The sequence below is a fragment of the Siphateles boraxobius genome, unplaced genomic scaffold (genome assembly GCF_051911475.1).
Source record: "Siphateles boraxobius isolate OS27281-9 unplaced genomic scaffold, OSU_SipBor_1 77, whole genome shotgun sequence".
NCBI classification, from domain to species: Eukaryota; Metazoa; Chordata; class Actinopteri; order Cypriniformes; family Leuciscidae; genus Siphateles; species Siphateles boraxobius.
This window is the reverse complement of record NW_027509205.1, coordinates 13,696,020-13,712,062: the sequence shown is the minus strand read 5'-3', so window position 1 is coordinate 13,712,062 and position 16,043 is coordinate 13,696,020. Positions and strand designations below refer to the sequence as shown.

At 36.6% G+C, this 16,043-nt stretch overlaps 1 protein-coding gene across 2 annotated transcripts in view; it reads left to right on the top strand.

Moving 5' to 3' along the window:
- Window positions 1-14,723, top strand: part of hbs1l (HBS1-like translational GTPase) — a 31,936-nt gene extending 17,213 nt beyond the window's left edge. For both annotated transcript variants that reach the window (XM_077218542.1, XM_077218541.1), the window contains 14 exons: window positions 704-812; window positions 3,081-3,295; window positions 3,538-3,703; window positions 3,798-3,915; window positions 5,730-5,876; window positions 6,026-6,100; window positions 7,643-7,760; window positions 8,683-8,751; window positions 8,937-9,041; window positions 11,582-11,672; window positions 11,832-11,940; window positions 12,060-12,160; window positions 13,565-13,709; window positions 13,851-14,723. In XM_077218542.1, the coding sequence (XP_077074657.1) occupies window positions 704-812; window positions 3,081-3,295; window positions 3,538-3,703; window positions 3,798-3,915; window positions 5,730-5,876; window positions 6,026-6,100; window positions 7,643-7,760; window positions 8,683-8,751; window positions 8,937-9,041; window positions 11,582-11,672; window positions 11,832-11,940; window positions 12,060-12,160; window positions 13,565-13,709; window positions 13,851-13,862 (1,580 nt within the window). In that variant the 3' untranslated portion in view covers window positions 13,863-14,723. The remainder of the gene's footprint in view (window positions 1-703; window positions 813-3,080; window positions 3,296-3,537; window positions 3,704-3,797; window positions 3,916-5,729; window positions 5,877-6,025; window positions 6,101-7,642; window positions 7,761-8,682; window positions 8,752-8,936; window positions 9,042-11,581; window positions 11,673-11,831; window positions 11,941-12,059; window positions 12,161-13,564; window positions 13,710-13,850) is intronic.
- Window positions 14,724-16,043: the final 1,320 nt, after the last annotated feature.

Genomic DNA, 16,043 nt, shown 5'->3' with positions numbered 1-16,043 from the left:
TTATTGACTCGTCTTCTCATCCTTTTTCTGCTTGAAGGTTAGAGGTTTCATTATTTTTACACATTAACCCTCTGTGTGCTGGAAGTGCACAGTCAGTGTGGAAGTGCGAGTGACGTGCCGGAGTTAACCCTTTCCTGGCCAGAGCGTTCGCTGCTCAGAGCGAGATGACTGGCTGTGGCCGTTGCCACTGAAACGGCTCTACTGCTATGACGAGAAATAGTGCACACACTGAAGCCATTTACCTTACAGGGACAGAAAAATGCTTTCTCTCATCCTCTTTTTCTTTCATCCCTTCCCCCTCTTTGGCTCTGAGAGCCTGTTTTGGTGCAGCACGGAGGAGTTGACTCATGAATTTCAGTAAGATAGCGAGAAAATGAGGCTCAGTGCATGTCGAGTGCACTGACACACACATCTGCACATCTGAAAATGAGTAACCCTTTATACTGTACCAAACAGGAAACTTGACTTTCATAAAAGGTACACTGTCATACATTTCTGAACATTAGGCATGTCAGATTAGTATTGTACAAAAAAAAGCTTGCTTTGTGCTAAGAAAGAGATGGTTTCAAAAATTAAAATAAAAAGCGGAATAATTTTAACCTTTGATAAATATTAAAGTTAATTCATTATTAAATATCAATAATATGAATATTATTGTAATATCAAAAAATTCAGTGTGTGCGTATTGTTCTCTACGTCCTAGCAAAAGTACGGGACGCTCCAGAGAGTCGCTTCGAAGCAGAGGTTGTCCCTAAGGTTGCCCGGATGACTGTGTCAGGCAAGAAGCAGACCATGGGCTTTGATGTGCGAAGGTAAGCCAGTTGAGGTAACGTGGAAGTGGTTTAAAGATGTGCCCTGGTAACCCAAACATTGTAGGTTCAAACCTTTATAAGGGACGCTTTATGAACTATGTGATCTTTCACCCTTAAGCAAAGCATGTAACCACATCTCACTCCAGAGGGACTGTCCCTGTAATAAGTGCACTGCAACACCGTGACCTAATCAGACACGATTGTAAATTTTTTTTTCTTCAGACCAGACTGAACACTAGTGAGACAGATTACATGTACTAATTTGGAAATGGTTGATCTTTACAACAGAACAGAACCAAAACTGAACTGACTTCAGCTGAACAAAAGTCAAAATACATCATTATCCTGTTATCACTGCAAAGCTGCTTTGTAACAATCTGTATTATATAAATAAATGTGACTGGACTTGACATTTACAGTTGCTCACAAGCTATTTGATATGTGATGTGTAGTTTTAGCTCGATATGCATTTCATTTCATGATGGAACCTTTGGATATACGTGCATTTCATGAAGGATACCTTTGTTAAATTTTATTTTAAATGTACAGAAAATTGACCTTCGTCTTGATCATCTGCTGTCCACTCATTGCTGAACTGCTGTAGTGAGCTTTCCTCTCTTATCGGTTCTTGCAGTTACAGTCCTTAATATTACAGAATTAATTCTCCAAACCGAGTCTTGTCTACCTGCATTGCATTCTGGGATAGCAGAAAACCACAGAGATGCCTGGTTTCTGTAGATTAATCTCACACTCACTAACATGAACCCACAGCCTATCACTCCCTCTTCTTCAGCCACAGACCACACCCGTCAAGCTCAAGAAGAAGGGTGTAGGGGTTTCTGCAGGTGGAGCAGTCAATGTACTGTACTTTAATTTAATAGGTTACGTTTGTTCAGAACAGTCTTTAATTGACTATAAGAGGACCCGGGGTAAGATTTCCACACAATCTTTTTTTCAAAAGATGTTTGTAGGTTTCAGCTAACAATATGTTGGTATATTGAGTTTTGAAGGCTGTATATAGATTTTACAGTCTACTGTACTCTACTGCCTAAGGGGTCCGAAAGATTTGTTTGTTCTGAAAGAAATAGTTACTTTTATTTATCGATGCAGTAAAGAAATTTATAATGTTGCAAAAAAATTGCAAATGCACACAAAATTAATGTAAATACAATGAAAATTCAGCTTTGATATCACAAATTACATATCCAAATATTTGTAAATAGAAATTAGTTTATAAATTGTAATATCTCTGTAATGGTTTTTTTACCACTTACCAAATGTACCATTTTTGATCAAATAAATGCAGCCGTTCTTGAGCAAAGCTGTTTTAAAAAATGTAACAAAATTAAATTAAAATAAAACTCTGAAACCAAACTTTTCGACAGCGTTGTATCTTTCTACAAATTTCCAGTAGACAAAAATATAAAAACATGGGTTGTGAAAATTAGATGCAGTGAGAAAATCCCGATTTGGATTAAATGTCTATCTCAGCCTTGTTTTTGATTGCATCAAATAAACAGAATGAGGTTTAATGACTTTAAAGGGGTGGTTGATTATGATTTCACTTTTCTAACTTTAGTTTAAACAACATCTGCAAAGTTACAATGCTCAAACTCCAAAGCAAAGGGAGAAATTTGCTTTTAAAGAAATTGCTTTTTAAGGACTACAACAAACGGCTGGTAGGGACTACACGACATTCCGGGTTAGTGACATCACCAACCCTAGAATTTACATAAACCCCGCCCCCTGAACACGATTTATAGATTATCAAGACAGAATATGCTAATCAATGACTAGAAGATAACTACACATAAGCTACATAAATTCATCAACTAACCATTCAGAAATGTCCTTTTGCATTCTACATGTTGTCACTTCTTCTTGAGTCTCTCCATCATTGACTCCGGTTTACACATAAAAGGCTAAACGTTTTTGAAATTTTCAGTGCATGTCTGTGTGAGGTAAAATGACAAGCTGTTTTAGCTCCACCCTCTGTGCTGGGAGCAGGAGCTAGTATGCATTTAAAGGAACAGACACAGAATGGTGTGTTTTTGCCCACCCTCAAAAAGTGAAAATTTAACATGCTATATTAAAATATCTGTGGGGTATTTTGAGCGAAAACTTCACATACACACTCTGGGGACATCAAAGACACATTTTACATCTTGTGAAAGGGGCATTATACCACCCCTTTAAGATCAAGAAAAAATTCTCAACAAACCATCCTAGAAATTCGGAGGTGACATTTGCTTTTGTGTCCCTTTTTAGTGCGGAAGAAAATGGCGTTGTTGCCTCATCGGTTCGCAGAGGGCAGAGTCCAGAGGTCACTGCTGCATCAAGCACAGAAACCCCATCCAAACCGGGGGTTATGAGTGAAGACACTACCGCTCCAACCTCATCTCGAAAGAGCAAACAGCAGCTCAACATCCGTGCCGAACTGGAGAAAAGACGAGGAAAACCGTTACTCAATCTGGTGGTCATAGGCACGATATGCTCTCTATCACTGTCCATCCAGTCACATTATCATCCAGTTCACATTTGAATTAATTGTATTATTTTGATTCATCCAATTAACTACCTGGTGAGAAAAGAATAAAACACTATGAGGTGGCCCTCAAACTCTTGTATGAATGTGGTTAGATAAACAATCATAGGTATCAATGTCACTAGATAAACCATTGTATATGTAGTGAATATGGATCTTGAACTTTGTTTGTGTGTGTAGGTCATGTAGATGCTGGTAAGAGCACTCTCATGGGTCATCTGTTATATCTGCTGGGGAACGTTAATAAGAGAACCATGCATAAATATGAGCAGGAGGCCAAGAAAGCTGGCAAGGCCTCGTTCGCCTATGCGTGGGTACTGGATGAGACCGGAGAGGAAAGAGACAGGTTGGTTTAATACAAACACTCAGGTGTCATTTCTGTCTTGAAAAATATTACACAAATCAAGCTTCATATGTTCATCCTCTGCTCTCTTTCACAGAGGAGTGACCATGGATGTGGGCATGACAAAGTTTGAGACGGACTCGAAGGTTGTTACTCTGATGGACGCACCAGGACACAAAGACTTCATTCCGAACATGATCACAGGGGCGGCACAGGTACTTCCATGTCCTCCTTTAGGCTCAGTTGAATGCAACCAAAAATTAAAATGGTCATCATTTCCTTACCTTGACAACCATGTCATCTCAAACTTCCCTGCATCACTCAAGGAGAAATTTTGAATATTTGAAGCAGCAAATAAAGCTTTCAGACATAAAAAAGGACACACAAATACCAAAAAAGTTCCAGACACTATATTTCAAGTCTTATGATAGCTTTGTGTGTGAATCAGGCAGATATTTTAAACTAAAAAAGTGGTTCTCTAAAAAATGTTGTTCATGAGTGATGAACAGTAGCATTTATGATTTAATCATTCTGTGAAGTTGGATCTTTAAGAAGTAGTTGATCTGGGTAATAAAAAGGTCTGAATGAATCATTCACAGTCAGACTGATTCAGTTCCCAGGTTCAGCTCACTGACTCAATGCACAAAACACATAAAGCTATTGTATGACTTTAGAAGACAAGTCATATGTCCATTCTTTTATGATACTTTCATGTTTTTTTGGAGCTTGAAAGCTTCTGTTCCCATTGTAACTGCATGAAACAGGGTCCTGCAGAATTCCTCCACATAAGAAAGGCATATAGGTTTAGAGTGACAGGAAAGTGAGTAAATGACTGAACTTGATCTTCTGTTTGAACTAATCGTTTAATAGAATCCTCTTTCAGGTTGTTCATCTATTGCCTATTCGTTTTTTCTTTTTTCTTTTTGCATGTACACGAGTTGACGAGAGGACAACCGATGTCTGTGCATAATTTCTTGTGCACAGTAAAGTCTCAATGAAACAACTACTTTGTGGATTTGGGTGTCCCCACCACTAGTACTCCGTATATGAGTGTGTATGTTTGGATTTGGCTGATACTTACAAATGCAGTGAATGAAATTAGTCACATGTGCTGGTCTGATTTACTCATTTCCTCTAGTCAGTCTGGTGAGAAAGGGTTTTTGGGGGCAAGTGGGTGTGTGTGTATTGCAGGTGGGTGTGTATTGGGTCTAGACTATTTCTGTATGATGACGGAAGTTGAAATTGACATGACAAAGCAATATCGATAACGGGATCCTATATATACACACAATATGTACATGTATGTATGTGCGTGTAGGATAATGTACATCCAGCTGGTTATCACAGAATAAACTCTGACGAATTTTTATTTTGCTATAACAACCGGCTCGATTTACATTATCCTGCTTATTACATGGTTACTTACCATGTAAGTGAATAATTGGACACAAAAAAAATATTTATTTCTTGTGAAATATTTTATTAGCTTACTAAAAATAAAGCTTCTGTGAAGAAAACAGTTGCTAGATATATAGATGCAAGACATTGATTTGAGATTTGACCTGTTTATTATCTTATAATTATCAGTAGATGAACACAACAGTGATATTACAGTACTATTAATACTGAAGTCCTCCAATTTCATTTTCAATGCAATCGATAAATGTAACACAGACGCAAGATGGCAGCAGCTGCGTTTGTATGAATCAAGCGAGAGCGAGTCCACGGTGTGATACGAGAGACATAGAAGACGCACAGGCTTCATATACCCAGATGGCCTTTGTTATTTAGCATTGCTATTTATGACTATTGTTATCGGGGAATAACACACTTCGAAAGTTGTGACTGATCAATCAGAATCAAGTATTCCAGAGTGCCGTGCAATTGTTTGAGTGACATTTCATTTTGACTTTAAAGTATAAGAAGTGTTTGTGTGCGTTTCTGTAATGTTTGGGTGTCTTAGCAGGTGTTATTAGTGATGGATGCTGGTCGCAGAGTGTTTGAGGTGGAGTATGTGTGTGTTTTGCAGGCAGATGTAGCTGTGTTAGTCGTAGATGCCAGCCGTGGGGAGTTTGAGGCCGGATTTGAGGCAGGGGGGCAGACCCGCGAGCACGGCCTGCTGGTTCGATCCCTCGGAGTCACGCAGCTTGCTGTTGCTGTCAACAAGATGGACCAGGTGGGTAACCATGGGAACCACAACAGCGTACAGTAACCACGGCAATGTCAATCATGATTTTATTTATGTCTGAGAACCATGCTTCTATCCCACTCCCACCATGTTTGCTCATCACGTCGTGTGTGTGTGTGTGTGTGTGGTGTCTGCAGGTTAACTGGCAGCAAGAGAGGTTCCAGGAAATCATCTCTAAGCTCGGTCACTTTCTAAAGCAGGCTGGTTTTAAGGTAATGCAGTCTGTGCACATGGAGGATGTTTATATATTTTTCCCCTGTGCATTTTGTACTTTGGTAATTCCCCCCAAATGTTTTGTGTTACTTTCATTTAAGTGCCTGAGTTTTCTGTTGGTGCTTCAGGATAAAGTGAATGTTTATCTGATCAATGAGACATCCAGAAACTGCAATTCAAACCTAAAAAATATGTCTTGCATTTTCTGATTGAATCTGACACAATATCAGCTTAAATGCTGATACTTGTCAGTCTTTTCTGTCTGATTTTCCATTTTTATGTGTTGCAAATGCATATGAAAGAAAAAAGTTATATAAATGGTTTTGTGGAAATGAGTATATTTTGTAAAATGTCCAGTGTGCTGTTTTTTTAGCTCTTTATATGATATAGCTTTGTGTGTGATATAGCTTTTCAATTGATAAAAATCTTTAAATATTATCATAAAACACATCAAACCTGTTTGCAGTATATTTTGACATGCCATGTCATGCACAAATACAGTATATATTAATATATAATCAATAATATATAATTGAGCTCAAATGAGCTATAAGGTGGGTGAGAACAGAAAAGAATTTTAATTTTGGTTTGTTCCTTACATAACACTAACTTTTGCGTCATGTAAATGATAAATTACTTCCATGTTGAAATGCTTTTGTCATATTCCTGAAAGTTTTAGTAAAGAATTGCTATTTTAATATTTTGCTAAATATCTCCATTTGGATGGAGCTGATATAAAGTATATATAAAATTAAGAATTCTGTCATTTTTATACTTATCCTCGTTCCAAAGCCATCCGTGTTTGTTTAATATACATATTTTATATGTGAGAATGGGTGAAAAATTACAGTACTCTTCAAAAAATGAAGAGAAAAAAAGATTATTCATTGTAATAATGAAATATGAGCTACGGAAGAGAAACTTACTGCAGGCCTCAACTTTTTTACTAGTTTCAGCTTTGCTCAACTTATTTCTACTATGTCTAGTTTCTAAAATAATATGAGTGTGGTGTGCACTTTTTTTTTGCAGAAAAGAGTTTCCTAAAGAAAATTTTAAATGTAAATTCAGCTCTCAGTAGCAATTCTGGTGCACTAGGCGAAATATAACATCACCCACACCCAAAATTGATACACTTTGATTGTAGAACTATATACACAAATACAAATTCACTAAATAAAATAATTTAATAAATTTACAATAAGCACTTAAATCGAATAGCTAATAAATAATAAAAATTAATAACTAGAGAACTGACTAAACTTAGCTCGAAATTTGTACATGGAATTATTCGACATACAAAGATGGGTCCTAAATTTGTTTTGTCTAAACAAAACGTGTTGTATTGTACGTGTCACCTCTGATGTGCTAGCAAGAGGTGTAATTGTGGCCTGTAAAATGTGGGTTATAAATGGTTTGGGAATGTAAAGCAACATTTCATGGCCCATTTCCACCTTGCAAGTTGATTTGATCAGTCAACAGCACATGCTTCTATAGAAATGATCTGTGCTGGCCATGTGTTACAAATGTGCTTGTCTTTGCAGGATTCTGATGTGTATTACATCCCTACCAGTGGCCTATCAGGAGAGAATCTTACCACTAGGAGCAAAGTAGCAGACCTTACAGTCTGGTACACCGGACCATGCCTACTGGAACAGATAGGTGGGTGTGTTTGTTTATGTGGACACATTTGTGCAATTCTATTTGCGTGCACTTATAGTATGTATACAGTATAATATATTAGAATATAATGTAAAATATTACAAAAATACAATATAATGTATAGTTGCTTTATTATTTTTGATAAACCAGGCACATTTTTAATAGAGAAGCTTTGACATTTTGATAATTCTTTTCTTTTTTTTGTGTTAAAAAATGTTTTGTGTAACATGAGGGTGAGTAGTAGCCTGGGAAAACCCAGACGAACTTCCGGCAAATTTAGATTTGCTCTGCAAGTTAGTCTGGCGAAGAGCCCATTCAAGCTCATTTCCAATCTTTCCAAATCGAGGCACCAATCACAAACGTTGGGTCGGGCTTTACAAGATGACAATCGATGTGATTGGTTTTAAGGTCTATCCAATTGCGCCCAGAGGTATTTGAGCGATGTCCGTTGGTGACGCCCCTTTGGAAATGAGCTGTGAATGAACCTTCCCCAGACCCTAACTCGGTTACGACTGAGAAGGGTCTGGTTTTAACCAGACTAGGTGAGTAGATAATGATAATATGGTCTCTAGAAGGTGTAACTGCGTGTAAATTGACCAAATCATTTCAGCACCAGTGTTTTTCCCCCTTCAATAATCATGCAAATGAATTATAAAAGATTTAAAAAAATTGGAAGTTCAAAAATTTAAATTCTTCTGCATCATGTTTGAACGGGCACTTCTATGTTCACGCACATGGATGAGTGTGTAAGTCTAGAATGTTTTCACAGAAACTCTTGTGTCATGATTCTGATCTGATTGGTGGCTCTAGCTGTGACAATCCTCAGCAGTTTTACTTTGACTCATCAAAACTTGATGAGGCAAACAGAAAACCTTCAGGCCACTGCATCTTTCCTCATCTCTCTCTTTCTGTCTTTTTGCAGATGCATTTAAACCTCCCCAGAGGTCAGTGGAGAAGCCGTTCAGGCTTTGTGTCTCGGACGTCTTCAAAGGTCAGCATGGGAACCCACATAAAAGCAAAGTGTACAAAATATAAATGCATAAATATTGGATTTTGTTAGATTTTGTGCAAATACTCCCATGTTTTCAAAAATATGAAACAAACCCCTTATTCTGTTAGTGGCAGTTCAGAGATGTTTTTATTTCATGATCACCTAAACAATTTCACTGTTTTCAGACCAGGGCTCTGGATTCTGTGTGACGGGGAAGGTCGAGGCTGGCTTCATTCAAACAGGAGATAAAGCGCTGGTCATACCTCCTAATGAGACCTGCACTGTTAAAGGTAAACACACGGCAGCTTTATCAACTTATAGAGACATGCATTGCGCTAGGTGGATATGCAACAGCACCCTCTTCTGGTGTTTTCATAAAGCACCGTGATTACTGGTTAATACTGTCTTACAGCTTTTTTCCAGTCCTGTGACTAAGAAATGGATGCTGAATGTAGTAGACATGCACAATTTTGGCATTTGCCAGTGTATATATATATATATATTTGTTTAATTCAAGCAGTAAAATACAGAACAAAATCTAGTTATAGGCATGTTTTCCACATAGATTTTTTTTATAACTGAAAAAAAAGAATAATTACATTTAATCGTTTCCTTGAACCAATATAACAAATAGGGTTGTTGATTTAACACGTTGATTTATTTAATTAGTTATGGATAAAAAATAATGTGTTAAAATGAACACTTATAACACACCTGCCCCGCCCCAGACCTATGTAGGTCATCTGAAATTTCATATAGTTAATGGTGATGTAGTCTCGAGAGACACGTCTCACGGACATCCTGTAGAATTCAACCAATCAGATCGCGACTTCGAAACTCCTAAAGTGTTTCCAGAAAAGTGTACCATATGCATTATATGTTCCACCAACGGTCTGTGGGCGTGACATCTGAGGCCGAGACTAATGGTGATTCAGGACAACAACTCACTGTGTGATGGAGCCAATAGAATGCATTAATATACCCCTAAAATTTAATATTCAAAATTCAATAGCCCCTGAATGTCTTTGTCTCATTTATATCAAATGATATAGTATATAGTTTAGCAATATCGTTCGAGCATGAGCACAATATCCCACGAGTGCTGTTTTTATCCTGAATAGCACGAGTGCAACTGATTTTATACAACAGTTCAATAAATAAGTTACTATTGTTGTGTTTTAGACACAATATTGTCTGTTTTTGTCCACGAAAACGTTACATGTAAAGCCAAAGCAGAACGATTGTGTGCAGCGCCGCCGCTCCCACCACGCGCATCACGCGCTGTGCGTAGGGCACCAAGTGCTGAGGGGGGCACCAAAAATAGCCTAATGAAAAATCAATCATATCGTAGTCATAATAATTATAGTGCCGATATTATTTCATTATAGAAATATTATTAGGCACTTTTTAGGGATGTATATAACAAGACAGACGGAACAAGAGTATTTAATTGCTCTAGAAAGTAACGATGGTGCCGCCGCCGCCTCAGTGTTCCGTTGGATTGCGCGTTAAAAAGTTAAAGTTAAACCGGTAAAAATAAACGTTTTTTTTTTCCCCGGGGGCGGGGGGCACCATAAAGGAATTATGCTTAGGGCACCAAAATGTCTAGCAGCGGTACTGATTGTGTGTCTCCAAGCAACACAGTGGTGTTTCTGAATGAATTAGCATTTTGAACAAATCAATCGTGAATCAATGATTCAATGGCCCCATTCATAAAGAGAGCCGTTTACTTAATTCATGAATGAATCAGCCGTTTGAACAAATCGAATGACTCAATGACTTATTTATTTAGACATTTAGTGCCACCTACTGGCAGTTTGTTTCTTATTTAGTGTATTATTTCAGTAAAAGAACAATATCATATTCCATATTAATAAAAAAAAACATTAAAGGTATAGTTAACCCAAAAATGAAAATTCTGTCATTTACTCACCCTCATGGCTGTTGTAGCCTAAAAGTGTACGTTTAATGAATTCTATGATGAATCAAATATAATATTTATTTCTAAATCTACTTTTTGTAATGTCTATTTAATACTTTTCTCCTTTAACACAATAATAACTTCAAATTAACTTTTGGGGGTAATTTCTCAGCCAAATTTGATGTGATTAATTTGCCATTAATATAATTAATTCATCACCACATTTTGTAATTATTAGATAAAAAAAAAAAGTAAATCGCTCGACAGCCATAGTAACAATACAGGCTATTGTAAAATGCAATATATAAATATGCAGTGTGCTATAATATGCAATAATCATGTCTGTTTTTACTAAAACTTTTTAATTTATAAAGCATTTTTGAGTAATGGCACAAACAGTTTATCAGATGATTAATTGAAAGGATTTAAGGCTTGTACAATATACATTTTTCAAAATGAACAAAATTTCAAAACATCATCAATCCCTCTGTCTCACCCTAATTCACTATGGTTAGCCTATTACAAGTGAAGTGTTTATATTTTAGACCTGACAGGATGGTTGCTCCTGCTTCTTTGACGCATGTATGATGTGATAGTAGCATATATTAGTTGTCACAATGTGACAGTGAGCAGCTAAATCTCAAACCTCCGGGGAATCACTCATTAAAAAACAACAACAGTCGACTTTTTTCCCCAGCAGAGAACACAACAGAGCTTGTAATAAAACAAGAATCAACAACTGAGGGATTTGAATTGTTGTAAATGCGACACAGAGAGTTTTTAGACCGCAAACTTTTGAATGGTAATGTATTGCCAAGCCCTATTTGGCAATTATTTCTTATTTTAAAAAAAAGAAAAAGAAAAAGAAAAAGTGATGCATTCTTAAAATCCAGTCGTCTCTCTCTCTAGGGATCACTCTCCATGATGAAGCATTAGACTGGGCAGCTGCTGGTGATCATGTCAGTCTAACTGTAACAGGCATGGACATCATCAAAATAAAGTGAGTGTGGAATAAATCACTGGTGTTGAAAGCATTCTTTTCCTTAGAGTAAACTGTAATATTGTGGTTATATAATATTTTGATTATATTACATAATACTTGATTAGAAAACTTTCTTTGGGTGCTTATGATTCTTTATGATCATGTTTTTCTCTCTAGCATTGGATGTATATTCTGTGATCCCAAAGAGCCCATCAGAGCCTGCACAAGATTCCGAGCAAGAATTCTTCTCTTTAATATAGAACTTCCCATCACGCAAGGCTTCCCTGTGAGAAAACACTCTCTCTGCGCTCAAACTTCTAGTATTTGATCATTTCTGCTTGTTTTTATGTAGGATGTGCAAGTGCATTTGTCAACAATTCCTTGTATTTTGTGTTTGATTGCCAGGTGCTGTTGCATTATCAGACTGTAAGCGAACCGGCCACTATTAGGAAGTTAGTCAGTATATTACACAAGAGCAGTGGAGAAGTTCTCAAGAAGAAACCAAAGTAAGTGGATGAATGACATGGAATCATACAGTATGTTACACAAAGTCAAAAGATTATTTATTCACCCTGATGTTGTTCCAAACCAGTATGACTTTCTTCAGTGAATCAAAAGCTTTGAAGAATGTGCTCATTTCCATATAAAAATTGCATTAAAGTGAACACCAACTGTCATACTCTGGGGATAAAAAAGCATAATTGAAGTATAGTAAAAGTAGTCCTTGTGTGCTATAGTACAAGTCCCCTGAATCCATATAACACTATTTGTATGATGAACACAAAATACTTTTTTTTTAACAAAAATATTTTGCTCTGAAATCTTATTCACCCTTCTGCATCAGTAGCTGTTTCCATCCAAAGTTGTGAATTTACTAAATATTCTAATATCGGCGCAAAATACCTGTAATAAAAATGGAAGTTGCTGCAATCGGGGAAGCTACAATGGCTCTTTTTTTCCTACATAATAAATGACTTGCGTCTCAGAGCTCACAGACGAAACACAGTAAATGACGTCATGTTATCTTGCGTTTGGAAGCCTGGTGTTTGGGAACACAATCATGTGAGATTGAGAAGCTTCTGGGAGGGAATTTAAGGAAATTCTATTGACAGACTTTGGCTCACGCATTACAGAATGACCAAAGCAACATTTGAGATGCTGTACAATGAAATTCGTCAGCTGGTTAGTCGGGTTATCCAAATCACATCCTCTGTTGAGGCAAAGTAACATGACTTTTTTGTTGTGCATCAAGCGATTTTATTTGGTAAATGTGTTTACATCATAGTTTATGTGCATGTCTCAACTCAACTGAGGGCATACATATTTTTATAAATGCATTTTTAGAATTTATGCACATCTTGGTGTATTCATTCAGAATATTTTTTTTAATGGGACATCACCAAATCTGCTTAAAAATATGTGGATGGAAACATAGCTACTGTTGTTGTTATTAACTAAAACTGAAACTTTTTTAAAAATGCATTTCAGTAATTGAAATAAAGCTAAAATATAAATAGAAGATGTAAAACTTAAGAAACTTAAATGTGAAATTTTGCATTGGCAAATAAGTGAAATAAGTTAAAGTTGAAGTACTAAAACTATTAAAGCTAAAGCTGAACTAAAAATAATTAAAGCTAGATGGAAATATAAAAAAACAAAAACTAATAAAAATGACAATAGCACTTAAAATGACTATATTAGTATTTATTAATATTTTATGTGTTAAGTAATATTAAAATGAGACCCATTTTCCAGGTTGGTGATTGGCATTGACACAAGCAAGGACCAATGGTGTTTGTTGTCAGTTGCCACTTTTTAATATCATTTTTGAATGAACTATTCCTTAATGATGGTTCAGAATGCTGTTTTCGCTGGAGATTCATTGTCAGTGTAATATAAATGTTGTGCAGGTGTTTGAGTAAAGGACAGAACGCAGTTGTGGAGATTCAAACGCAGAGGCCTGTGGCTCTAGAGCTCTATAAGGACTATAAAGAACTGGGGCGGTTCATGCTGAGATATGTGGGATCCACCATTGCTGCTGGAGTTGTCACAGAGGTAAAACGCACTACATGTCCACCTTTTCTCACTAAGCACATTCCTGTTGCAAAAAGCATACGTCTTGTATTCATCAGCATTTTTTGATACTGCATCATGAGAATGTGACGCTTGTTAATGCTGATGTTTGTACTGTTCTAGATCAAAGAGTAAGGACCAGTTGGAACTGGAAGAGTGGAGAGAAGTGCAATTTCCCCTCAGAGTGAATGCACACAGATGACAGTGATTCTAGCTACAGTTCATTTCACTTTTCACCTGTCTAACGGCCCTAGAGCGAGCGTGAATGTGTGTGTAAAAGAGAGAACGCCTTTTGTCCTGCTCTTCAGCTTGCAAAAATACAACCGAACTGTAATTCATCCCAAGTTTCAACTCGAACCCTCCTAATAACACGCAGGAACAGACAGAAAGTTTACCTGTCCTTTGCTTCCATTCATTAATTGCGTCACAACAAACTGAACTCATATTATTTTATTTAATATTTTATTTAGATTATTGTAAATGTCATTATTTTTTACTAAAATGGCAGCATATAATGGACATTTAGGCTTGGTGCAAATCGAAGGATTTTAAGGTTAATTATTCTGATTAGTTAAGGATGTGTACATTTGTAAAAGGGGAAATAGAAGACAATAAACACCACATCCGGCTGCTCTCATCTCCTCCATCAGTTTCTCATATGAGCGGGACAGTGTGTGAATGACACCTGCCCTTCCATTGCTGCTACTCAGTCTTTTCCTGATCTTTAATGGGTCAGTGACAAGAAAACGGGAGGATTGAGAACCAGTGGACAAAGGGATATTTCGTGAATTGGAAGACACTCATCCGGTGTCTGTAATCTAACAGTAAACCCTTTAAGGACTTAACAGACGTGACTCTTAATCATCTGTTTTTGACTTGCTTATTAAGGGGTTTTAATTTAAAGAACATTTGTTCGGGTGTATCGAAGCTGAAGTTGTTTGATCCAGGGAAAGCTTCTTCATCAGAAAAATAAAAAATACTCATCACTGTGGGAAACTTGTCTGTGTATTTTTGGGCCAGTAAATAAATTCATAGTGTAAGCTAATTGGCTTTATGATCCTGCTTAATATTCACAAAAGTATTTTTTCTGGACAGGATTGTATATTTTTCCTGAATGCAAGCTTTGTTTTTCATCCCTACAATTTTTTATTAATTCTTGATTGAGCTTTTTGCACCTTTTGGCCTGATGTGAATGACATGAATCCCAATGCATTCATGTTTTATTAACTCTCTTTGCTATTCCAGTATAATATATGATTTATGCGAAGCAAATAATTTCCCACTTATTCCAGAAAGTGCTCACTTCTACAAATGCTCATTATGTGCTCAAATGCTAATAGATGTAGCTAAAAAGTTGTTTTCTTCTGTGAGAATGTGGTGCTGTAATTTTCCACTTCACAATCAAAAGACTTGATGAATGCAGCGTGTTCAGAATAGATGAAGACTCTTGATTATGACACGTTGGTTAAGAAAAGCTTGGTTTTTAATCAGTTTGTCTCTGCTTCTTGGTTGTAGAGGAATAAGAAGAATTAATAGCATGTTTCCACTGTGCTATGGAATATGCTGCTTTGGCCTTATCAACAGTTTAAGACTACCATCAAAAGTCTAAAAAGATTAGGCAACTTAATGAACATCATTTTACTCAATATTTTTAGGGCTTTTTTAGGGTTTCTGTCTATTGTGTTCCTCGGCCATTTCTTAAAATGACCTTGTTCATATCTCGTTTTTTAAATGATATTGCATTGTGTACATGTGCACACAAACGAAACAAAAACATGTCCGTTTCAGATGATTCCTGCCACATATTTTATTTATTTAGTGCATATTTTGTGTGTTTATAATGTTGTGTGTGTGTATATAGGCTACACACACACACACATACTGTGTATAATTATATATATACAGGTGCTGGTCATATAATTAGAATATCATCAAAAAGTTGATTTATTTCAGTAATTCCATTCCAAAAGTGAAATTTGGATATTATATTAATTTATTACACACAGACTGATATATTTCAAGTGTTCATTCCTTTTAATTTTGATGATTATAACTGACAACAAATGAAAACCCCAAGATTAAAAAATTGTGAAAAGGTTCAATATTGAAGACACCTGCCACACTCTAATCAGCTATAACTAACTCAAAACATCTGGAAAGGCCTTTAAATGGTCTCTCAGTCTAGTTCTGTAGGCTACACAATCATGGGGAAGACTGCTGACTTGACAGCTGTCCAAAAGATGACCATTGACATCTTGCACAAGGAGGGCAAGACACAAAAGGTCATTGCTAAAGAGGCTGGCTGTTCACAGAGAT